General features: G+C 46.3%; 1 protein-coding gene across 4 annotated transcripts in view; it reads right to left on the bottom strand.

The window, feature by feature from the left end:
* Positions 1–3,798: 3,798 nt before the first annotated feature.
* LOC119966560 (dnaJ homolog subfamily C member 5-like) overlaps positions 3,799–25,953 on the bottom strand; it is a 33,760-nt gene continuing 11,605 nt past the window's right edge. For all 4 annotated transcript variants that reach the window (XM_038798457.1, XM_038798466.1, XM_038798484.1 and 1 more), the window contains exons 2-5: positions 23,181–23,296; positions 9,036–9,249; positions 6,538–6,661; positions 3,799–4,990 (exon numbers count right to left, since the gene is read on the bottom strand). In XM_038798457.1, the coding sequence (XP_038654385.1) occupies positions 4,893–4,990; positions 6,538–6,661; positions 9,036–9,249; positions 23,181–23,296 (552 nt within the window). In that variant the 3' untranslated portion in view covers positions 3,799–4,892. The remainder of the gene's footprint in view (positions 4,991–6,537; positions 6,662–9,035; positions 9,250–23,180; positions 23,297–25,953) is intronic.

Below are 25,953 nucleotides of genomic sequence, written 5' to 3'. Positions count from 1 at the left end.
GAGGAAGGGTGTATCTATTGGTGCATCATGTTCCAGATTCCATGGGCTTTGCCTGATTACCTTAGGGAATTGAGAAGGAATTTCCTACAGGTTTTCTTTCTGAAATTAGCTCCAGGTTTGTTTCTTCAGGAGATGATAAGGTATCAAGATGTGTCTGGGCAGAGGGATCTGGGTGTCTTGGTTCATGAATCACAGAAAGTCGGTATGCAAGTACAGCACGTAATTAAAAAGACAAATGGAATGTTAAAGTTTATTGCAAAAGGACTGGAGTATAAAAATAGAGAAGTATTGTAATAGGGTGTTGGTGAGACCACATCTGAAGTATTATGTCCAATTTTGGTCTCCTTATTTGAGGATGGATGTGGTGGCATTGGAGGCAGTTCAGAGGAGGTTCACTAGATTGATTCCAGGGAAGAAGGGATTGATGTATCAAGAGAGTTTAAACCATTTGGGCTTATACTCACTGGAGTTTAGAAGGATGAGAGGGGATCTGATCAAGATGTGTAAAATACTAAATGGGATTGATAAAGTAAATGTAGATCAAATGTTCCCTCTTGTGGGTAAATCCAGAAAGAAAGGTCACAGATATAGGTTGAGGGGCAGTAGATTTAGAACTGAGATGAGGAGGAACTACTTCTCGTAGAGGGTGGTGAATTTGTGGAACTCGCTGCCCCATAGTGCGATGGAATCTGAGTCATTAAATATTTTCAAGAAAGAGATAGATATATTTTTGATTTAGAAAATGTGTTAAAGGGATATGGGGAATAGGTGGGGAGATGGATTTGAGACCAGGAAGAGATCAGTCATGATCTGATTGAAAGGCGGGACAGGCTTGAAGGCTGAATTGCCAACTTCTACTCCTAATTCCCCATAAGGTTTACTAAGTAGCAGGAGCTTTTTTTCTCTCCTTTTTGTGTCCAATTTAGCAAAATAATTGATAAAATAGGGAGGCAAAGCAGAACATGCTACAAATTAAACCATGACAGGTGGACAAGGTTGCACAGGCTTAAATGGGGAAAAGGAATATTTAGGATGGAGGTCAGAAGATCTTAGTACCAAGAGATAATGATGCATGGAATGGACTCTGTGCAGGGTAATGGAGGCAATACACTCAGAATAATTTAAGAATGTCCAACATCTTCACAGTAGAGTGAGGTGGCATAGGACTATGGAGTTTTGAATGGGCGCGTTTAAATGGGCTGAAAATAGCCTCATCCGAACTTGTCTGGTGAGCCTCTAAATGTTCAGGTAACAAGTGGATCGGAGGCTCTAAACATTGCAATCCCATCTTTTAAAAGACGTATAACTAGAAATGAATGTCAGCTGTTGTAAGATAAATTATACAGCTATAAAAGGGGATTTCAGTGAGACAGCCTGTTTTGATAATCTTTGAATGGGCAAAAGTGCCATGATGTTATTCCGTTCTAAAGCCAGCAACTGGATAGAGATGTCATACACTTATACGGTGTCTTTACAGTTATGTAAAGGTTCCAAGGTGCTTCACAGGATGAGTTATCAGTCACAATCTGACACTAAGCCACAAGACATATTGGGCCAGGTGACCATAGGCTTGGTCAAAAGAGTAGGTTTTAAGGAACATTTTAATGAAGAAAAAGTGAGGTAGTGAGGGAGAGGATTTGGGAAGGAATTTCAGACCTAGGGACTTTTCACAGTAACTTCATACTTGTGACAATAAAAGATTATTATTAAGGTAATAATAATTATTATTACCTTAGGCCATGGGCATAGCTGCCATTGTGAAATGATAGAAATTTGGGAAATGCAAGAGGCCAAAGTTGTAGGAATGTAAGGATCTTGGAGGACTGTAGGGCTGGAGTAGCTTACAGATGCAGGAAGAGGATGAGGCCATGAAGGAATTTGAACATAAGGATGAAAATTTTAAAATGGAGGCATTGATGGAGCCAAATGTAGATCAGTGAATATAGTGGGTGATGCATGAACAGAATTTGCTGTGGGTTTTGGGCGAGCTCATACTTATTTTAATGTGCAAAAAACATCTCAAAGAGCTTTCTTATCCACAGTGAATACTGATTATGCCATTGGGTCTATAAAGGTAAAGGAGGTTCTGACTCCTGCAGTGTACTCATGCTGAATTTCTCCAGGTTCATCACCCCCAATCACACATTTCAATAGGGCCTCTCAACAGTGGAAGCTGAGGCCTTGGCCTAACCACATCCTCCCCAACCCAGGGACATATCTGCTGCATTCCTTCAGATCAGTGATCTCTGCACAGGATGTTAATGAATGTAGGAGCTTCCAGGTTTAGAATTACTCAGTATCTTTCAGGAAAAGACATTCACCAATTGAACCATTAAGGAAATAAATTCTGTATTAGGGTAATAGCTACCTGCCTTTTTCCAACATGGGCCAATAATTAAGGCTCCCTACCATTTACACACCTTCTTCAGCTCTCGCCTGTTTGGTTTTATTGAAACCAGGCCATATGCTTTAAAATAATCTTTTTTGTCCCTTTTAAAAAATAAATTTAGAGTACCCAATTATTTTTTTCCAATTAACAAATAATTTAGCATGGCCAATCCACCTATCCTGCACATCTTTGGGTTGTGGGAGTGAAACCCATGCAAACACGGGGAGAATGTGCAAACTCCACACGGACAGTGACCCAGGACCGGGATCGAACCTGGGACCTCGGCACCATGAGGCAGCAGTGCTAACCACTGCACCACCATGCTGCCCCCTCCTTTAAACAAATCTTCATAGATAGGCACTTTGTTTAGTGTAAATATAAATGTCGCCACAAGTCCCAGAGGACCTTTTGATAGAGAACTGACCGGTGGTGATTTAACCTGATGATCACCACATGTCTGGTAAGGGGCGAGATTGAAAAGGCAGGGCCTCCATGAATAACCTCAGATGGTACGGGAATTGAACCTATGTTGTTGACATTGCTCCACATCAAGAACAGCAATTAAAGTTTTCTGTGTGTCATCTCAGGGTCTTGTGCTGTGTATCAATGTTTTGTATTTCTTCATTAATCGCATTGAGCTGACAGCCAAGTGCCAGGGTGGGGAGGGGGTGCAGTGCTCCAACAGAAACCCATCCTCAGGACATCTGGGACATAGGTGACTCCTATATAACATAGATCAATACCATAAATTTTGAGGGCCGGATGCATATATTAGGCTTGCATTCCCACGAGCTTAGAAGTTATGAACGAATGAATTAATCACGGATTTCAAAATGATTGAAGGTTTCCATTGGATAGATAGCAAAAAACTGTCTCCTCTAGTGTGAAGAATCCAGCAGAGATTGGTAAAGAAATTAAATAATACTCAACTGTCCAAATCTTCATATTATTTTCCAGCGATAAAAACCATGAGATTGTAGTCAGCGATGACTATTGTTTGCAAAGCATAGTGTACAGATCAGTTCGGTGCAGAGATACAGGTAAAACATTAGATGGCTATCAACTGTGCCTCCATCAGCAGCATTAGTAAAATCACTGGACGGAATTCTCCACGATATTTCTAAGTGGTGAGATTAACACTGAGTGGGTCGGCATGATGCAGATCGCAATCCACCCACACTTAGTTGTTTGGAGCTTCGAGAGATTTCCTCCAGGAAAGAGATGTGCAGAACCTAGAAACACCAGCCAGGCCAAGGACTCCAGACAGCCTTACAGCAACAAGCCCTCCCTCTTGCCAGAAGAGAATTCCATCCCCTATCTGCAGGTGACAGGTCTTCCCCATCACTGGTCCCAGTGCCCCCCCTGCCCCTCCCCCTCCCCAGTGACTGACACCCTGCTTTCAGGCCCCTCCCTCCATGCCCCCCACTTTGGGCACCTCCCTTCAGGGTACTGCCAGGGCCCTATTCCCAACCATCCAGTGCCTCCAATAGCCTTGGAGCCCCCCGGCGTGATCCTCATGTCTGATCTCTGTTGATGGAGACCAGAGTGATTGCCACCTGCCTCACGCTGCACTGGCAGTGGTGGTGAATCCCAGGAGCTGGGAAACTCTGGCTAAAACCCTGAAATGCACATTTAAATATAAAAATTTGCGTCCGGTACAGTGAGCTGGGAGGATCGTGCTCCGTTCGACACCAGGCGGGACTCTCCCGCTATTCTCCAGGAGTTTATAGTTTGGGACTAGAAACCAATCCAAAAGTTCAAATCCTACCATGGCAAATTGTGAAACAGAATTTGATAAACATGGCAAGAAACTGTAAAGAATATCAATCAATATGCTTTGGGAAAGGGAACATGCCGCTCCTTCTTGGTCAGGCCTATATCTGACTTTAGTCACACAATAGGATTGACTTTTAGTTCCCATTTTTTCAAGGAAACTAGGGGTGGGCAATAAACATGGTCTTGCCAGCTAAGAGCAACTGTGGTAGACCTATGAATGGCCTAATTTAATGCCAGGCATGATGCTGCACCCATTACGCTGACCTGTAACACATCATCTTCATATAATTTCAACTGGCCTTGATAGTTCCTGAGCTGTTGGGTTAATGGAACGATCAATGGCTGAGGATGTGCAAAGTTTTTGATTTTCTGCAAAGGAACATGATTTTTCACTCGGTGTGAACATGGGTGGCAATTCTTGGATTTGGAGAGTGGATTCCTGAAGGAGAAACCGGTGTCAAAAAAAGAACTTGGGATGGACAGACACGCCTCTCATCCCAACAGTAATTGCATCTGTGGTTGATCATAATCCATGGGAAAATGGATTATGCATGTTCTGTGGAAGGAATGAGTTTCATGGACTAAATGGCCTTGTGTGCTTTAGGCCCTTAAGATTTCTTTATCGAATGCTAGATGATTGAGAATAGTGACTTATTTTGAAAATTCTACTAAGTCCTCAAAGGGTTCAATTAAGCTATCTCTGTAAAAAGCAAATGTCTCATTCTCCTTATTTAACTGCTTTGTAACTGTAATCATACTCCTGGTTTAGTGGACTGGTTTCGCTGTGTATGGTAAATGGCTGATCCAGAATAGGGTTTGAATCATCTGAAACAGAAAATAAATGTCAAATTCAAGATAAATGCATTAAAATAATAAGGATTACACACTGTGGAAATGTAGTCATTGGATAACACTTTGGTTTCTGTCACAAAGGTTGGGGGTTCAACTCCTGCTCCAAAGTCTCGAACAGACAATCCTTGACACTCCCAGAGCAGTACTGTACTACTAAGAGGGTGCTACACTGTTGGAGGTGGCAACTTTCAGATCAGAATTAAAACTCATCATCATTGTCAGATTGCTGCCAAAATTGACTGGTCCCTTGACATTATAACAGTCATTACATTTTCCAAGTAATGCTCTATGAGGCATCCTGAAGTTGTGAAAGTGTGTTGTCTAAATGGAAGTCTTTCTTTCATTCTATTAGGATTTTATACTCCACAAGTGTTCACATGGTCTGATAGCACCAAACCTCAGACACCAGAAGGTTTTTAGTTCAATCTCTGCAATATGCTACATTTGCTCATCTCACCTGGACTGACTGAAACAATATAAAGTGGAAGTACAGCCAGTCACACCTGCCCCGACACCAGACATCTCCACTCCAATGGACCTTTAAATGATCTGTCAAATTGTCCATCCTGCTCATGATGATTCCCATGGTGGGCGGGGCTGAAAAATTTACCCAGTCTCATCAAAGCTGACTAATCTTGTGTCCAAACTCTCCCATCAACCTGCTCACTACCCCAACTTTCTGATTGAAACTAATTCGCTCACACACTAGCACCTCCAACAAAGCTCATTGCTCTATTCCTAAAATCGCTCATTGAATATCCAATCATCAAAGCCTGCCACTCTAGTGCTTATAGACGCCCATTAAATCCCATCCCTCTTGTATCTTAACCCTCCCATAAAAATTCATTACTCTAGTCCCTTCTGCTCTCAAATATATCCTTAACTCTAGGACCCCATCGAAGCACACCAGTGTCCTCACACTTCCATCAAGCCCCATCCTCCAATACCCTATCTCTCCAATCCAACCTGATTCCTTCAGCACCCAATCTCTCCCACTGAAACTCATTTCTCCAATATCCTAACTTGAAAGCTATCACCTAGGAGTGCATGGTCTCCAATTCACCTCAGCAGCAACCTGTGGACTAGGGAAGTGTCCTGGTCACCTGCTGGAAAGCACAGGTGTTTAGCGAATGGCCAAGGTATAGGGCAAGTCGGCCATTCGGGGATGAAGTCAAAGGTTCATGGAAATCTGAAACTCTCTCCTCTAAAAGCGGTGAAGCCTGGAAGGACAATAGGAGTTTTAAAGATGGAAATGGATAGAATTTTGGTTGGATAAGGGATATAGATCACTGGTGGGTAAACAACAGCATTATGATTATCAGCTGTGATCTAATGTAATGTGGACCCAGACCAGAGGGGCTGAATGGCCTTCCTCCTGTAGCTATGCTCCATACCCCAGTGGGGATCAGCATCTCTAGGAAGACAGAATGAAAATCAGATAGATGGGCACAGGAGTTAGCATTTTCAAACAAGTCTAAAGGATGTTTAAGCGTGCACCTCAATCACCGTGTGTTCCTCACCTGTGGGAATGTCCTCTGGGCTCAAATTGGTTTGATGAGCCTTTGGGAAACACTTGCCGCAGCAGAAGCAACAACACAAACAGCAGCAACAGCAAGTGATGACCGTGCAGAAATAGGCCAAAAACTGCAAGACAAACAAACAATTCAATTACAGAAACCAAGTAACTGAGACCAGGCAATACAATCTTCCCCCTCTTAAACCTAAGCACCTGAATCCCAACAGTAAAGGCACAAAAAGACAGTGCTAGTTTTGGACCAGGCATGTTCAAGTTTTGAATGGACCAATTTGTTAGGAAATGGTTGATTGTATGGTCCTACAATTGATTACTTTTACATCAATTTCCTTACTTTAACAATCCAATAACTTTTCAACGATAGCTGAACTCATTAAAGTTTGATCAAGCCTTTGATATAAACAGTTCCTGCAATTTGCAACAAAACTTTGAGAGATTAGAATCCCGGGTGATGTGTAGATTACATGGCATTATGTACTTCTTTTATCTTTTGATTTCACAGAGGCGCGAGAGTTGTGACATTTTCCCGATAGTTAGATGAAGTTGATAAGAAGGAATTGTATTGATTCGACAAAAGTGTTTGTAGCTGACGTGCATTGGCCCAGAATGGTGGGAAAGTAACACCCTGACTGATGAGTTAAAGGCATTTGATTATTCATGAATTTGTGTAATTGTCTTCTGCCTAAAGTTTGATTGATGGATCAATCAGGATGCGTTAACCTGAAGCTATTGATACGAGAATGAGAAGTAGATTAAGGAATGCTGAAACATAATGAGATTGAGGAGAGAACATTAAAAAAGGATTCAAGGGAAGAGAAAGCTGGATTAATTTGAGGTTTGATCAAACTCAACTGATAATGTGTGTGGATTCTCCAGGGAAGTTGTAAGTTTTTGCTGCAAGACCTGCTGTGTTTAATTATTCTCAAGAATAGTTCTTAACATATGCTTACCTAGTCTGTCACTGTCTACCTGGAATACTATAAATACCATTATTTGGTTGAGTATTTTGAGTAAGTACACTCATCCTCTAACTTGATATCATAGAATGATACAGCACAGAATGAGGCCATTTGACCCATCTCCCTCTTTGAAAGTGCTATCCAATTAGGCCCACATTCCGCTTTCCCCTTCACCATGAAAATGTTCTCTTTTCAAATATTCATCAATTGCCTCTTCAAAGTTAATTTTGAATCCGCCTCCACCACATTTTGGCTGTGTTTAAAATATGAATGAATGCACATCAAAAGCCATTTAAAAGTATTTTTCCTCCTCATTTTCATGATATGAACTAGTCAGCTATTTTTTTTAAATCAATTAACTTTCATTAGCTGCAAAGGAGATTTCAGGGGATTCTCCAGCCCACTCAACTAGAAATTGGGCTATGATCCTGATGCACATTCCCTCAGCATTGCACCAGTGTTATTAGCCTAGATTCTCTAGTCTCTGATGGTGGATGCACAGACATGGAGCCAAGGCTGCTACCCAAGCGACAGAAGAAGAGTGTGCAAGACAGAGGATCTGGAGTTGAAAAAGAATAGGAGAAGATGGCTTAAAGATTCACTCTCCAATGTCAAGATGAGAAAAGAGTTGTGTTAGGCTGTGATGGCGCAACATTTAAATGGTCTCCAATCCTCAACATAGAATCCCGTCAGTGCAGAAGGTGGCCATTCAGCCCATCGAGTCCGCACCAACCCTCCAAAAGAGCACCTACCAAGCCCACTCTCGTGCCCAATACCCGTAACCCCACCTAACCCATGAACACTCAGGACAATTTAGCATGGTCAATCCTCCTAACCTGCATGTCTTTGGACTGTGGGAGGAAACCAGAGCACCTGGAGGAAGCCCATGCAGACAAGGGGGAACATGCAATTTCCACACAGACGGTTATCTAAGGCTGGAATTGAACCCAGGTCCCTGTGCTAACCATTGTGCTGCCCCACCATCTTACATGTGGAGAAGGATGACTTGATTAAGGAGCTGGAGGGCTCCCAATGCCCATGGAACCTTAACTGATTCATGAGAGAAGTGGGGATAGTGAAGACAAAATTTTGAACATGTATCTCATTTGACACATGGTCCCACTGTCCCACTGCAAATGCATTGGCACTGTGGGAAAAACAACATGGTAATGGGCTGGGGTTGCTAACCCTCCAGAATGGTCATGAAGGCTCCAGGAATTAAAACTGAATCACCCAGACACTGGGAGCAAAAGAATTGCTGGGGAACTAAAATAAAACAGTGCTGCATGTTATTTTCATTTCTTTGAACAATTTTATTCCTACCTCGTGTAAATAAATTGGAGATTTGGGATAAAAGCATAATGAAGAATCATCAAATCGGATAACCAAGTGCACATGGGAGGTGGGGCGACGAGAGGATTGATGTGTTGGTGACCAATGATAGGAGCATGGGGACAGTGTGATTGGAAATGGGCCTAGCCAGTATTGGTGATAAGAGGCGCAGTGCACCAGCAATGTAGCTCACCTTCATGCAGCAGTTATTCTGTGAAGCCAGGATGTTTTCCCCATCCTCCCCAAGCATGGAAGCCATTTGCAGTCCGACTGAGCCATATGAATCATAGATGCGCTTCTTCTTTTCGTCCGAGAGTATGGCGTTGGCTCTGTTTATTTCCTTGAATAGGTCGGCCGCTGTGGGGTCATCCAGATTTTTATCCGGGTGGTATCTCAGTGCCAGCTTTCTGCATTACAACCAAACACAAAATCAGTGTCAGCCAAAAAAGACTGACATAGGCACCGTCACACAAGCTTGAAGAAGTCAGCACTCTGAACTGAGCTATGGATGGTTGCCTCACGAGGGGTGCCTTCATTGGGCACAGGAGATACTTCCCTCCTGAGTTTGCATTGCCTGAACTCCCGTTTTAGTGCATCTCCCTAAATGCTCTCTCTTTCTCCCTGTCCTGAAATTCTTTTTCTTTGAATTTTAACTCAAGTCCCTGGTCTGCCTTTTTCAGTTACTTCAAGTTCAGTGTTCAAATGGATTGCCACATGTTTCAGGATGTCCATTTTCCTAGTGCTGTACTGCGAGGCAAGCATTGAGGCAGTGTTAAATCACAACTGTGACTTATTTTACTAAGAAGAACTTTACATACAGAACTACTACACAGGTCTTGTTTCCTTGACTCCCAAGCTAACTGTGAGCAAACCACAACAACCAGGTCCGCGTCCAAACCCCTGATAGGCTAATGTTTACACACTTTGTCCCCATAGGGTCCAGGCCTGTCATGTGGCCCCCAAAGGATTGCCCCTTAAAGGGGCCACAGTACCACATTCCTCCCCCCTTAAGTTCCCTTGCAGATCCCTGAAATACAATGTATATAATTTTGAAAATGCCAATAAAAATTTTTTTTTTTAAAGTTTATCAGGTGACTTCCTAACTTTTGCTGAACGCCTCAACTTGGCAACACCTTTTCTAGGTTGTAGACATCTGAGTCCACAACAAGGGCAGGTGAATTGGTAGCATCCGTAGTAGGGGCAGTACTGACTACCTCTTGAACTCCTTCTGTAGCCCCTGATGATTCCCCTTGAGAAGATCTTAATTCTAACACCATTGACTCAGCAAGTGATGTACTGGTCACTGGGATTGGGCCTACCCGCCCATTTGCAGGAATTACAGTTTCTCTCCTCAAATGGTCAACATGTTTTCCCGCTTCACACCCCTGAGTGTCTATGACAGTCCTGGCAACAACTCTCCCAGGTAACCATTCTCGTCCTCCACCAAAGTTTCACACGGATACTAAATTGTCTGTTTGAAACAACCCTTCCTTCATGGCTGTAACGTGGTGACTTTTCTATGAGGCTTACTTTGCCTCCACCCTCCCTGACAAATTTGGAAAAATTAGGTTAAACCGGGTCCATTAGCAGCCCAGTTGGGGGTGACCACAGTGGTGGTATGCAGGTTTGAATTGTACACGAGTAAGAAGTCCGCGGAACAAAGCAGCAGTGGTCGATTAGCATGTTTGGACTGCTCTTTCAGTCGGACTGTTTGATGCAGGGTCACAGGGGGCTGTTCTTACGTGCTGGATCCATTGGGTTTAATGAAGAGTTGAAACTCTTCGACTGTGAAAGCCGTACCATTTCCTGAGACAATCACTTCGGGTAGGTCGTGGATGGCAAAGATTTGTTGCATCTTGTCCACAGTGACTACCACAGTGGTTGAATGCATAAGCTGAGCATCCAGCCACTTTGAATGGGTGTCTACCACAATCACAGACATTGTACTGAAAAAGGGACCTGCAAAGTCGATGTGGAGCCTCATCCATGGGCTCCCCGGAAACTCCTAAGGGTGCAAACTTGCTGCAGGTGGAAGATTGTGTTGAGTCTGACACTGTTTGCAACAGTTGACCATACTTTCGATCTCCTTGCTGATCCCTAGACACCAAACATAACTCCTGGCCAACAGCTTCATTTTGGGTTGGCCAGGTATAATCCTAGGTGAAGAGGCTGCCGCCCCTGGGGTGGCGTTATCACTGCAACCCCACAGGAGAACCCCGTCCTCATTATGATTTGGTCCCTACATTGCATAAAGGGCCTAATTTGTTCTGACTTCTCAAAATGCCAGCCCATGAAAACCATCTTTTGAAACTCTTGACAACACAAGGGGTGCGATTCTCCGCTGCCCACGACGGGTCGGAGAATAGCGGGAGGGCGTCCCCGACATTTTACGCGCCCTCCCGCTATTCTCTTCCCCCCCCTCTTCCCCCCCCCCCCCCCCGTTTTTTACGGCGAACAGCGATTCTCCCCAGGCCTTTACGGCCGTTTTTACGGCAGCAAACACACCTGCTTGCTGCCGTCGTAAAAACGGCCACAACATGCCCGTTCTGGGCATCCAGGGCCCCGATTGGCACGGCAGTACTACGGCCGTAACGGACGCACTCTTTCTCCCTCCGCCGCCCCGCAGGATCAGTCCGCGGGGCGGCCGAGGGAGATGACGGGCCCGCGCATGCGCGGGTTGGAGCCATCCAATCCGCGCATGCGCGGCTGACGCCATCGTGCGCATCAGCCAGCGTGACACTTGGCGCGCGGACTTAGCGACGGTCGCTAAGGCCGCGATGCCGTGGTTCACGGGGCCCCGCTGCTAGCCCCGCCCGGGGGGGAGAATCGGGTCCCGGGAGGGGGCGCGGAAGCTGCCGTGAAACACGGCCAGTTTCACGGCAGCCTTTACGACTCGCCGCATTTGCGGAGAATCGCACCCAAGGTTTCTATTGGTCCAGGTCTTTATGTGGCAAGATGAAATAGGTAGAGTGTCAAGAATATTCAAGCCTTTGTGGGAATTTTTGGAAACAAACTTTCTTGATTCACCTTCCAGCTCAAGCTGCTGGTACACATGGCTTAAATCCAATTTGGTGTATTTGAGGCCTCCTGCCAATTTGGCATATGAATCTTCTATCCTAGGGTTAGGATATTTATCTATTTTAGCAGCCCTGCTCACTGCATCTTGTAACCACCGCAAATTCAGACTGTGCGGTCCAGCTTCAACACTCAGATGGTCAGTGCTGTCCATTCTGAAAACTGTACTGCAGTAATTACCCCCAGGTCTTCCAGACGCTTCAACACAACCTTCACCTTTTAGTGGAACGTACAAAGCACCGGTCTGGCCCAAAAAATGTTTGGTGTTGCTCTGGCTCGACATAGATCTGTGCTTTCACTCCTTTGATACACCGTGGGCTGGATTCTCCGCAGCCCCATGCCGAAATTCCATTTGGCGCAAGGGTGGAGACTCAACATTCGCACCAAAATTGGGCCTGGCACTGCTCCAGCGCTTCTCCAGGACCCGAGAATCGGCGATTTCGCAAATTACTCCGTGTGACTGGGGGCCATTGCCAGAGGCCTGCCCAGCGATCCTTCACTCCCTGTCGGCCGAGTTCCCGACGGCATGGTTCTTACCACCCATTGCCGATCGGGAACCACGTGTGGCGGCTGCGGACTCAGTCCCCCCTAGTGAGGGGCGGGGGCATCAGGCACTGGGGGGGGGGGGGGGGGGGGCATCTTTATGGGCGGCCTGGGGACAGATCAGGCCGGTGCAAGGGTGGGGCTTTCATTTCGAAGCTGCCTCTGCGGTACAAGTCCGCCATGGCACTCTGCGTGGCTACTCTGCGCGGCCGCGAAACCAGAAGTGTGGAGGTCCGTATCCGCAGCTAAAGCTGCGTGAATTACTCCGGGTCCCTGCCAGCCCCCTGAAGGTAAATGAATCAGTTTATCTTTTTTTGAGGAAACTCGGGAGTGGAACGCTAGCGTTTTTATGCTGGCGTGGGGACATAGCCCCATTTTGGGAGAATCCAGCCCCTTAACTGTCTCTGGAAGACCTCATGGCATTTCCGTAGAAGTTCCTGGAAAACCCTGTCAGTGATGCTGAACTTTTCTGATCAATTCAACTTGATTTTCTTCAGCCAATTCCGCCCGATGAGGTTTGGCCTTTGTCCCTTCATTACGATTAAAGGGAGCTGCTGTCGGTATGATACTGGTATGGATGCCGTCCCCAATATCTTAAATGCCTCCCCAGTATAGATGGCTAAGGTGGCTGAAGTGCTGCTGAGATTCACAGGCTGCAGCCCTTCCTGCAGATACCTAAACATTTGCTCACCCACTACTGTGGCAGCCGCCCCTCCATTGACCTCCATTTTAAGTGACCGGCCGTAGATGGCAAGAACAATCCCAATGGGGGATGTTTTACTTAATCTTGCCGTGCGAAGTTTGTATACTTCTGGTTTTTCTTCATGGTCTTTCTCAAGCTTGTTCACTGGAGTCGCCGACTTGTTTTGCAAGCTTGGAGTAGACTGTTTGACTTTGTATCTGGCTTGTATGGCATTCTTATTACATTTTAAACAGATGAATTCCTACACTTGCATCTGTATTGGGAATGCTCTCCTCCACAGCGGTAACAAGCTTCTAACCCTTGTGACTGCCGGTCACTTTCCTTCTTCTCTGGCTCAGTTGCTTCCTCGCTTCAGGAACCTCGAATGGCTGCCACTTCATGCCACAAATGGTTCAACTTGCCTTGCACGCTTAGCAATTCAAAAAAGTGCTTTGTTCGGTGCTTTCAGTCGCTTGAGCCAAGTCAACCACTTTGTCCAAGAATATCTTGGTTCCTGCCAGCAGTCTCTTTTAAGTTGCTGATCCCACAGACCAACCGGTCACGCAGCATGTCACGGAGAGAAGTACTAAATGTACAATGTTCTGGCATTTGTTGAAATCTGGCTGAAGAAGAAAATACCATTTCTCCAGGACCTCAAATGGTTCTAGGAAATTTACAGTGCTACATAATATGGAGAGGTAGGGATTGTAACGGTCCCCAACTAGCCGCACCAATTGATCAAGGACTTTGAGTCCCGAGCCTCCGGAGATGTTAAGCTTCGCATGAGGTTATATGTTAGAGGGCTGCAAACTGTAAGTAATATTACTTTTTGTTTGTCTTTTTCCATGAATTCACTGGCAGTGAAAAAGTAATAAAACCTCTCGACATATTGGTCCAGACTTCCACCCTCCTTAAAAAGTGATTAAACGGATCAATTTTCCCCAGTTGTGGCATAGCTATACATCTGCTGGCGATCTTTTATCTTTTCAGGACTCTGAGAGGCCAGTCTTTAACCACCCGCCCCCCCCCCCTTTCAAGTTTCGCCGGGTTTCCTTCAACTGGATTGATTTATTTTCATCACCAATGTTTTATTGCGAGGCAAGCGACGAGGTAGGGTTAAATCACAATGGTGATTTATTTAACTAAGAAGAACTTTATATACAGAATAAGTACAACTACTCCACAAATCTTGTTCCCTCACCTCCCAAGCTAACTCTGACCAAAACCCAACAGCCAGGTCTACACCCAAACGCCTGATAGGCTAACATTTGGGTGCTCCTTGCCCGTAGCTTCCGGGCCTGTCGCGTGCCTCATGAAGGATCGACCCTTCCCGGTGGAATTTTATAAAAAATTTGTGGACCTAGTGGGCCCCTTGCTGGTGCGGACACTCAATGAAGCGTGGGAAGGGGGGACTTTGCCCCCGACGATGTCGCGGGCGCTGATCTCGTTAATTTTAAAGAGGGACAAGGACTCCCAGCAGTGTGGTTCATACAGGCCCATATCTCTCCTCAACGTGGATGCTATGGTGCTGGCAAAAATCCTGGCCACCAGCATAGAGGACTGTGTGCCAGGGGTTGTGCACGAGGACCAGACAGGTTTTGTGAAGGGAAGGCAGCTGAACACGAATGTGCGGGGATTGTTGAATGTCATCATGATGCTGGCGATTGAGGGGGAGGCAGAGGTAGTGGTGGCGCTGGATGCAGAGAAGGCCTTCGATAGAGTGGACGGGGGTACCTATGGGAGGTGTTGGGGAGGTTTGGATTTGGTGAAGGTTCATTAGATGGGTAAGGCTGCTATATATGAGGCCCAGATGGCGTGCGTGGCCACGAATGGGAGGAGATCGGAGTACTTCTGGCTTTACCGAGGGACCAGGCAGGGTTGCCCCCTGACCCCCTTGTTGTTTGCACTGGCAATCGAGCCGCTGGCGATGGCGTTGAGGGATTCAGAGAGGTGGAGAGGCTTGGTGCGAGGTGGGGAGGAACATAGGGTGTCGTTGTATGCCGATGACCTGTTACTGTAAGTGGCGGACCCGGTGGGAGGGATGCCGGGGGTGATGGAGCTGCTAGCTGAGTTTGGGACCTTTTCAGGTTATAAATTAAATTTAGGCAAAAGTGAGGTGTTTGTGGTGCACCCTGGAGACCAGGAGGAAGGAATTGGTAGGCTCCCGCTTAGGCGGGCAGGGGAGAGCTTTAGGTACCTGGGGGTGCAGGTGGCCAGGGACTGGGGGACTCTTCACAAACATAATTTCACCAGACTTGTAGATCAGATGGAGGAGGAGTTCAAGAGGTGGGACATGCTGCCATTATCGTTGGCGGGGAGGGTACAGTCCGTCAAAATGACGGTGCTTCCGAGGTTCTTGTTCCTCTTTCAGTGCCTGCCCATCTTTATCCCCAGGGCCTTCTTTAGGAGAGTGACTAGCAGTATTTTGAGCTTTGTGTGGGCACATGGGACTCTGAGGGTGAGGAGGGTGTTCCTGGAGCGAGGGAGGGATAGAGGCGGGCTGGCGATGCCCAACCTTCTGGGGTACTATTGGGCGGCCAATGTGTCAATGGTGCGTAAATGGGTGATGGAGGGGGGAGGGGCGGCGTGGAAAAGAATGGAGACGGCGTCATGTAGAGGTACGAGCCTGGGTGCCATGGTAACGGCACCGTTGCCGCTCTCCCCCAAGAGGGTTACCACGAGCCCGGTGGTGGCGGCGACCCTAAGAATCTGGGGACAGTGGAGACGGCATCGGGGGGAAACAGGGGGCTCGATGGAGGCTCCACTGGGTGGCAACCATCGGTTCATCCCGGGGAACACGGATGGGGGATTCAGGGGATGGCAAAGGGCGGGCATCAGCAAATTGAGGGACCGGTTTATTGGCGGGAGGTTTGCGGGCCTGGGGGAACTGGAAGATAAATTTGGCCTTCCCCAGGGGAACATGTTCAGATACCTGCAGGTAAAGGCGTTTGCTAGGCGACAGGTAGAGGGATTCCCTTTGCTGCCCTCGCAGGGGACGATGGACAGAGTGCTTTCGGGGGTGTGGGTAGGAGAGGGGAAGGTGTCTGACATCTATAAGGTAATGCAGGAGGTGGAGGAGTCGTCAGTGGAGGAGCTGAAGGCTAAATGGGAGGAGGAACTCGGGGAGCAGATAGAGGACGGGACTTGGGCGGAGGCCTTGGAGAGAGTCAACTCTTCCTCCTCATGTGCGAGGCTTAGTCTCATCCAATTTAAGGTGCTGCACCGGGCCCACATGTCCGGGACTAGGATGAGTAGGTTCTTCGGGGGTGAGGACAGGTGCACCAGATGTTCGGGGAGTCCTGCGAACCACGCCCATATGTTCTGGGCATGCCCAGCACTGGAAGAATTCTGGAAGGGGGTGGCGGGGACGGTGTCGAGGGTGGTTGGATCCAGGGTCAAACCAGGGTGGGGACTCGCGATTTTTGGAGTTGCGGTAGAGTCGGGAGTGCAGGAGGCGAAGGAGGCCGGTGTCCTGGCCTTTGCGTCCCTAGTAGCCCGACGAAGGATTCTGCTACAGTGGAAGGATGCGAGGCCCCCAAGCGTGGAGACCTGGATCAGTGACATGGCGGGATTTATAAAATTGGAAAGGGTCAAATTTGCCCTGAGAGGATCAATACAAGGGTTCTATAAACGGTGGCAGCCTTTTCTGGACTTCCTGGCTCAAAGATAGGTCAATAGCAGCAGCAACGTGCCGGGGGGGGGGGGGGGTTCCTTATTGTAGTTTCTATTCTGTAACTTTATATTGTGTTAATTTGCGTTGTTGTTAAAATGCTGTGTTGTTCATGGAGGTGGGGCAAATGTGTATGATTGCTAATATTATTGTTATTTTTGGTATTTTACTGTGGTGCGTTATTGTTGTATAAATTCAAAATTTTTTCAATAAAAATTATTTCAAAAAAAAAAGGAAGGATCGACCCTTAAAGGGGCCACGCTACCACACGTAGCTTTTGGCCAGACCCCTGGCTCTAAATGCCTTGCAAGGGAGAGAGGTTTAAACTGTCTCAAGTTATGTCATCCTGTTCTAGGAAGGCACTGGCTTAGACTGTGAACAATTTGTTAGTACTCTAGTACTGCATCACAAGAAATCCTGTCATGGAATTTTTAAATTACTTCTACAATTTGGTTCCCCCCTTCCAATTTCTCTCATTTGTCTCTGGGTTCAATTTGAATGCTAACCCCCAAATTTCTGTTGCAACCACGTGAGGCAGTGTCAATGGCCTTTCCTCATTTGACTGCAACAGGGTTTTTATGTTTAAAAGAGGTTATACTTGCCAATTCAGTGTCTACTTAACTGTTTATGCGCTGTGATTATAAATAAATAGTTAGGCAGGTTTTCTTGAGTTGAACAAAGTAAGGAATCAGTTTTATTACACTAAATTCTGAACCGGATTATTTAATTATGTCCTGACTTCCATAAGCATACATACACGCCAACAATCGAAAACCACACACACAAATACAGATTACAGAGCAGGGGAGGATAGTTTTGGCCAAATTTAAGTTCATTAAAAACATTCGCAATTTATAGCTTGCTTTCATGTCTGGCTGCAGATAGTTCAGTGGTTTTATTTAGAATTCTTCCTTTTTAACATCTGTGTCTATTGTAGTAATGAAGACACAATCAAATTGAGTAGACAGGGCTCAGGCTTTAGATGGGGGGGGGGGGGGGGGAAAGAGAGCGAGCAGGAGGCTTTCTCTCTTACACTGAACTGCTGGTGCTTTTTCATGGCCTTTCCCTGATCTTTGACTTAATAGGAAACAGGTCGTGTCTTCTCAAATACGACCCCAGAGATCCAGCAGGAGCCACCGCGAGGTTCCATACGTATACAGCATCTTCTGTTTCAAATGTTCTCACCGGCCTCTTGGCATCGTAATTCCTCTTTTGGCTTTCCTGTTTGGACTCCACCTTCCCCGTCAAATTGGGAAATAGCAGGCTCAGCCTGGTGCACCGTCGCCGTGCCATCAATAATTCCACCAGGGCGACTCCTGTCGTGGTGAGAGGCGTGGTTCGGTAATCAAACAGGAATCGAGCCAACCTTGTGTCCATGGAACCTGCTGGTTGTTTCTTCATTCTATTGTCTGTACCGCTTGCTCTGTCAAACCATTGGACGACGAGCGGCACGGCGCCATCTGGATGTGCTTGATGCTGTCTTACTTCAAGAATGCCTGGAACCCCTCACTGGTGAAGGCGGTATCACTATCAAATATGAGGACCTTTGGTATGCTGTGGGTAGAAAAACTTTGCCAGAGTTTTTCAATTGCTGTGTGAGAAGTTGTGGAGGCCATGCCATGCACTTCCAGCCATTTATAAATGGCGTCGACCATCATGAGGAACATTGATTCTAACAACAGGCCAGCGAAGTCTATGTGCATCGGTATCCATGGTCTACCTCGTCATCTCCATGGATGTAAGGAGGCTGAAGATGGGAGCCTCTGGTTCTCCAGGCAAGAGGAGCATTGCTTTACCAAGTCCTCGATGTCTGCATTGAGCCTGGGCCACCAAATGTAGCTCCTCGTGAGCATCTTCACCTTGGATACCCTGAGATATCCCATCAGAATTGGTTGCCGACCTGGGTGGGGGACAACTACCTGGGATCCCCACAGGATAGTACCATCTTCAACACTTAGTTCTTGTCTTTGCGTAAGCAAGGGCTTCATGTTGTCCACGGGATGTCCTTGGATCCCAGCATTGAGGATCATATGGCATAACTTGGTCTCCTTCTGAGACCAAGCTCTAATCTGTTTTGCAGATGCTGGCAAGGTAGCTAAAACGTTTAAAGTCATGATGATTTCTCCCAGCACCGACAAAGGAGTTAAGCTTGCTAGTAGCAGGATGTGGCTCACAGCATCTGTGTTGGCAATAGATGCTCCAAGGCAGTGTTCGAGGGAGTATTCATGGGCTGCCAGTATCAAGGCCCAAGGAGCTGAGCTGAGGCGATTGGGAGAATTGCTTTATCTTCTGTGAAAAGGCCCAGCAAAGACTTGTGGTCTGTTATGATTAGGACATGTGAACCATAGACATAATGATGGAATTTTTTTCACAGCAAAATAACAGCAACCCTTCCTTTTCAATCTGTGAATAACGCTGCTCAGCGTCCGCCAGGTTCCTGGGCATGTATGCAATGGGCTTCTCCATGCCACCGTCCCTTCGATGTACAAGGACTACACACCCACTCCATCACATGTCAATATTAGTTCTAATCTGGGGTCATAATGGCCCAGTATATTAGAGGACAGCTGTTGCTGTTTTACATTCGCGAAGGCTTCATCCTGCCGTGCCTGGCATGATCTCCTTTGATGCTTTTTCAATAACATGTGCAGGGGCGACAACTATGTGATCAAATTTGGGATGAATTTCCCTTAGTAAACTATCAGCCTAAAAAGGATTTCAACTCTGTTGTATTTTGCTCGGTCAGCACCCCCTTGATGGCCTGGACTTTATCCTCCATAGGAAGTAGGCTTTTCCTATCTACCTGGTATCCTAGGTAGATCACTTCGCCTGCCTGGAATACACATTTCTCTCTTTAGACGTACGTCTTCATTGAAAAATTGCCTCAAGACGCCTCCAAGTTCACTAGTTCAGTGGCCCCTGTGATTAGTACATTGTTGAGATATCCTGCCATCCTGGGCAGCTCTTGGAGAATGTTTTCCATGGCATGCTGAAAGATGGCACATTCCGACGAGACTCTGAAGGGCAGGAGTTTATATTCATTCAGGCCCTTAGGAATTTTAACTGTTTCCTTGCTGGATGTTTCTCCTAGTTCGATCTGGAGATAAGCATGGTTCATATCCAGTATATGAAGGTTTGACAACTTGCCAATTTGGCATACAAATCCTCTACACACGGCACAGGGTACCAATCCAGTCGTGAGGCTTTGTTGACTGTAATGGAATCTCCATAAAGGTGGACTGATTTGTCACGCTTCAGGACGGGGACCACTGACACAGCCCACTCTATGAACTATACTGGCCGTATTATCCCGAGGCTTTCCAATCGCTTGATTTCCATCGTTAACTTTGCAGCGAAGAGTATGGGATTGGCCGTGCCCTGAAATATTTTGGTAAGGTGTCGGAATCCACATAGACCTTGGCTCTCACTCCTTTGATTTTACTGAGGCCTTCTTGGAATAATTATGGGCATTTGTTAATAACCTCGTACAATCCTCCGATCCCTAATTTCAAAATTTCCAGTCAGTCTAGTCGGATCTTCTGCAGCCAGTCCCTGCCCAAGAGATTAGGTCCTAATCCTCGATAGACTATGTATGGGAGTCGTGCCGACCACTGTCCATAAACTACCGGAGTCGTGGTGGCCCCCATAATCTTCAAAGGATCTCCCGCGTATGTGGCTAGTCTGGCCCTGGTGGGTTACATTTAAGGCTTAAGGGCAGAATACCCGTTTGGAGATGCTGGAAATGTTGGTCCCCCAATGATGGAGGCTCCGGAATCCACCTCCATCTCTAAGGAATGACCGTTGACCAGCCGACTTGTTCTTAATGGGGTGACCTTTGTAGTGATGATGCAATTTCATCCTCTGAGGGCTGGTATACTTGCAAGGCATGAGCCTGAGGTGGCTTTTGCTTTTGGCCTAGGTGGCACATGTACTGCTGATTCTAGCAACATTGCCTGGATTGTGCCTGGGTTACACCCTTCCACAGCACCTACAGCAGCCTGCAGCTACATTTGTGATCTTCCAGGGAGATCTCCCGGGTACCTCTGGCCATTTTTTAAAAATGCCAGGATGTCCTTTTGGAATATTGGGTTGATGGTGGGTGAGGCATGTGGATGCCTTCCCGGATACACTGTCTTCTCTAGGCGAGGTCCCTCCCGCCAACCTGAGAACCCTACTATCCATCATCCCTTGAAGTTCTTGTGCCCTTTCTCAGCATTCTCCTTTTTGAGGTCTAGGTTGGACTCTGTTTGGACTAAGGTTTTCTGGGTTGTAGCGTAGCATCTCAGTTAGGGACCGGGCCAATTCGCAGTACTTTGCCACCTTCCGCAATCTAGCAAGGAATTCCAGAACGGATTCCCCCAAAGTCCTCCCAGCTATTTTAAATGGTGGCATTGGAGTATTATGGGTGGCTTGGATTTAATGGTTTGTCACCAGGTCCATGAGCTCATTGAATATTTTGGTCTTCTACATTAAGCTGCATAGGTTAAGCTTTTGATAATGCTAAACATTGGGGCTCCGCATTGTCTTTGGAGGATTACCTTTTGTCTCTCATCCACTTCAATGCCATTGGCACAAAAAAAATCACATGCTCTCAGCATACTGATCCCAGTCCTCTACGTTTGCATCATATGGCTCAAGTTTTCCAAACAAAGGCAATTCCGAGTTTGTTTGTTTGTTTTTTCGTAACTGGAGTTGTCTTCTGAAGTTTAAAAAAAATTGCTGCTCAGAATCCAGTATTTGATCGTCATCGCCAATATAATAATTCCAGGAGGGGGTGGCACAGTGATGCAGTAGTTAGCACTGCTGCCTCACGCGCTGAGGATCCAGGTTCGATCCCGGCCCCGAGTCACTGTCCGTATGGAGTTTGCACATTGTCCCCATGTCTACGTGTGTCTCACCCCCACAACCCAAAGGATGGGCAGGGTAGGACTGACCACACTAAATTGCCCCTTAACTAGGAAAAAATCATGGTGGCGCAGTGCATTAGCCCTGCTGCCTCACGGCGACGAGGTTCCAGGTTCGATCCCGGCTCTGGGTCACTGTCTGTGTGGAGTTTGCACATTCTCCCCGTGTTTGCGTGGGTTTCACCCCCACAACCGTAAGGTGTGCATGGTAGTTGGATTGAACACGCTAAATGCCACTTAATTGGAAAAAAATGAATTGGGTCCACTAAATTTATAAACAAAAACCTTGGAAAAAACAATGACTGGAGTACTCTACATTTTATGAAAATAATAATTCCAGGAGGCGTAAGCTGAAAGGCAAAGGAGGTTTATTCTCCAACACAAATAACGCCGCAGTTACGGCATACAAAACAAATGCCCTAGCCCAGAACTATCATAAACTGCCAGTCCGGATCTTGGGGTCAATATTGAAGACCCCATTGGTGAGCCCCTATTGTGCGGGTCTCCGCCTGCTCAACAGAGGAACTCATATTCTATGAAGCCCATAGGGAGATCAATCAGCAATATCCCATGGTATTTGTGAGGGTTATAACATTTGCCTAACAAGAATCTATTTTCCTCCGTCTTAAATTATTGAGTGGCTTGACTTCCCCTCTTAAGGCAGAGAGTTCCAAAGTTGCACAATCCTGAGAGAAAACATTTCTCCTCGCCTCTGTCATAAAAGGGCGCCCACTGATTTTAAAACAGTGACCCCTGCTTCTGGACTCACCATAAGAGGAAATATTCTTTACACATCCACCTTGTTGAGACTGTTCAGAATCTCATATACTTCAGTCAAGTCACCCCTCACCCATCTAAACTCCTGCAGAAATAAACCCAGTCTGTCCAACCTCTCCAATAAGAGAGGAGAAGGTAAACACAATGAACGCAGAGGCCGTTTAGCATCAGAGGCTGTTTAGCACAGGGCTAAATCGCTGGCTTTGAAAGAAAACCAAGGCAGGCCAGCAGCATGGTTCAATTCCCGTAACAGCCTCCCCGAACAGATGCCGGAATGTGGTGACTAGGGGCTTTTCACAGTAACTTCATTTGAAGCCTACTTGTGAAATAAGCGATTTTCATTTTCATTTTTCATTTCATGAAATGATTTTCTCTGGTGAGAGAGTCTGGAACAAGGCAGCACAAACTTAAAATTAGAGCTAGCCCCTGAGAGAGTAGTATCTGGAAGTACTTATTCATCCATAGGGTAGTGGAAATCTGGGACTCTTGTTCCCGAGAAACTGTTGAGGCTGGAGGAACAACTGGAGATTTTAAAACTGAGATTGATGGATTTTGTTAAATCAAGGTATTGAGGGGAATGGGGCAATAATTGGTTGATGGAGTAAAGATGTTGATTAATTCTGCTTCACTTTAATGGCGGAACAGGTTCAAGGGAGTTAATGGCCTTCCGTATGCTTATGTTCTTACCTGTATGCTGCTTTAACCTCTTCTGGCGGAGACCTCTTTGGCAAGTGTAGAATCCTGTAGAGAGCTTCGCCACTTGCTGAATTTGATCGTTCACGTCTGTTCGCCATCGTGGCTTCCTTTGGAAAGTGAAGATAATGTGACAGGTTAACTGCTGGTTATCAAACCCCCTTCTGTTTTAGGGGGCAATTTAGCATGGCCAATCCATCTACCCTGCACATCTTTGGGTTGGGCGGGGGGGGGGAACTCACACAAACACTGGGAGAATGTGCAAACTCCACACAGACAGTGACCCAGAGCCGGGATCGAACCTGGGATCTCAGCGCCGTGAGACTGCAGTGCTACCACTGCGCCACCGTGCTGCCCTCAAACCCCCTTCTGTTTGACAGATTTCGGTGAAATGATACTGTGTGGGTCACTCCTGGGGCTGAACGTAACGGAGGGAGGACACAGAACCTTAGAACACAGAGGGAAGGCATTCTACACATTATGCTTGTGATGGCTCCTATCATTCTCAGGGCACATAGAATGAGCAGCAATTGCTGCTTTCTCATATTGCCAACATCCCAAAAACAAAAGTAACAAAATCCTTTAATGTACCTAATCTACCCTTTACAACACAGACGCCCATCTCTGTCTCACCTTCTGTCCCAGTGCCTCAATGCAAATCTGACAGCCTATAAAGGACCAGAATTTCCTTGGGCTTCCTGTTACTGTAACTTCACTGGATGTGTGTCATGAGAAGGTGGAGGAAGGTGGTGGCCATCGAGGCCAACATGGGGATAGGATGCCCATGCAGCAGCAAATACGAACATGGCACCAAAGGGCAGGTGGAGAAGGTAGTCAAGAAGGCATACGGCATGCTTGCCTTCATTGGCCGGGGCATTGAGTATAAAAATTGGCAAGTCATGTTGCAACTGTATAGAACCTTAGTTAGGCCACACTTGGAGTATAGTGTTCAATTCTGGTCGCCACACTACCAGAAGGATGTGGAGGCTTTAGAAAGGGTACAGAAGAGATTTACCAGGATGTTGCCTGGTATGGAGGGCATTAGCTATGAGGAGAGGTTGAATAAACTTGGTTTGTTCCCACTGGAACAAAGAAGGTTGAGGGGCGACCTGACAGAGGTCTACAAAATTATGAGGGGCATAGACAGAGTGGATAGTCAGACTTTTTCCCAGGTAGAGTGGTCAATAAGTAAGGGGCATAGGTTTAAGGTGCGAGGAGCAAGGTTTAGAGGAGATGTGCGAGGCAAGTCTTTTTACACAGAGGGTAGTGGGTGTCTGGAACTCGCTGCCGGAGGAGGTGGTGGAAGCAGGGACGATGGTGACGTTGAAGGGGCATCTTGACAAATACATGAATAGGATTGGAATAGAGGGATACGGCCCCGGAAGTGTAGAAGATTTTAGTTTAGACGGGCAGCATGGTCGGCACAGGCTTGGAGGGCCGAAGGGCCTGTTCTTGTGCTGTACTTTTCTTTGTTCTTTGGTTCTTTGTTGTGAGTCATGTGCTTGAGCCCATCCATTTGCGCTTGTTGGAACAGATGGTCCATCCATCTCACACTTTAAGAACTTTATATCTGCCAGGTAATGTAAGGCTCAAGGCATGGCCTTCTCTCTTAAAAAAAATTAAATTCTTATATCTCAGCAGAATAGTGGTTAGTACTGCTACGTCACAACCCCAGGGGGGGAATGGGACAGTTCAGCGCCGACGTTTCAGCGCCGACGTTTCAGCGCCAGGACGTTTCCGCGCCAAATATTTCAGCGCCAGGACGTTTCAGCGCTCATTCATTCAGAAATCATTCTTGAGTATGGTCACAGGTATGACACAGGTATACCAGCTTTTACACTTAGTTATTTGGTCGTTTCATCGTTCTAACTGTCTTTAGATTTTGTTGGAGTTTTATTATGATTACTGTTTAGATAATGTTAGAGTTTTGTTAACAAGTTTTTATACTTACTTAGTTATTTGGTAAATTTCTTTTGGTAAATTTGGTAAGTTCCATATCTTTAAACCCATGGCTGAATCAGTGAAAAGCAAGCGAGGCAGAGAGAAGTTCTGTCATGAAGGTTTTATATATCGTTTCGACAAAGAAAGCAAGAAACAAAAGCAAGTTAAGTTTTGGCGATGCCATGAGGATGGTAGGTGCAAGGCCCGCATTCACACGTTAGAAAGAGAGGTGATCGAAAAGATCAACGAACATACTCATCCCCCATCTGCAGTTGCTATCGAAATGGAAAAGGTCATAACTGATGCGAGAGACCGGGCTGAAAAGACTTGTGAGCCTCCAAGTACGATTATCAACAAGTGCATTGAAAAAATGTCCGTGGCAGGTATGGCACAGTTACCAAACAGGCAGGTAATGCGAAAAATTATTCGTAGAAAACGAGACGAAGTTAATCAGGTCCCCGATAATCCAAGATCGATTCAAGAGCTTCAGTTACGTCATGAATACATGATGTATAAACCCACCCCAGAAACCGAGGAAAATTTCTGTTTAAAGGATAGTGGTACGAACAACGAACGGATTATTATATTTGGGAGAGAGAGTTGGTTAGAACACATGGCAACTTCCACGACTTGGTATGCTGACGGAACCTTTGCGGTAGCACCACACCTATTTATCAAGTTTATATCATCATGGTTAGGAAAAATAATGGAGTTCACCCTGTATTATACGCGCTTTTACAAAACAAACAGTATGCGACCTATATGATGTTGTTTGCGATGGTAAAAGAAATGATTACAAACGCAGGACCTGCCATTATCAATTGTG

Source organism: Scyliorhinus canicula, chromosome 1 (assembly GCF_902713615.1).
Source record: "Scyliorhinus canicula chromosome 1, sScyCan1.1, whole genome shotgun sequence".
Classification (NCBI taxonomy): Eukaryota; Metazoa; Chordata; class Chondrichthyes; order Carcharhiniformes; family Scyliorhinidae; genus Scyliorhinus; species Scyliorhinus canicula.
The sequence above is the reverse complement of the archived record's forward strand: the minus strand, read 5'-3'. Positions and strand labels throughout refer to the sequence as shown.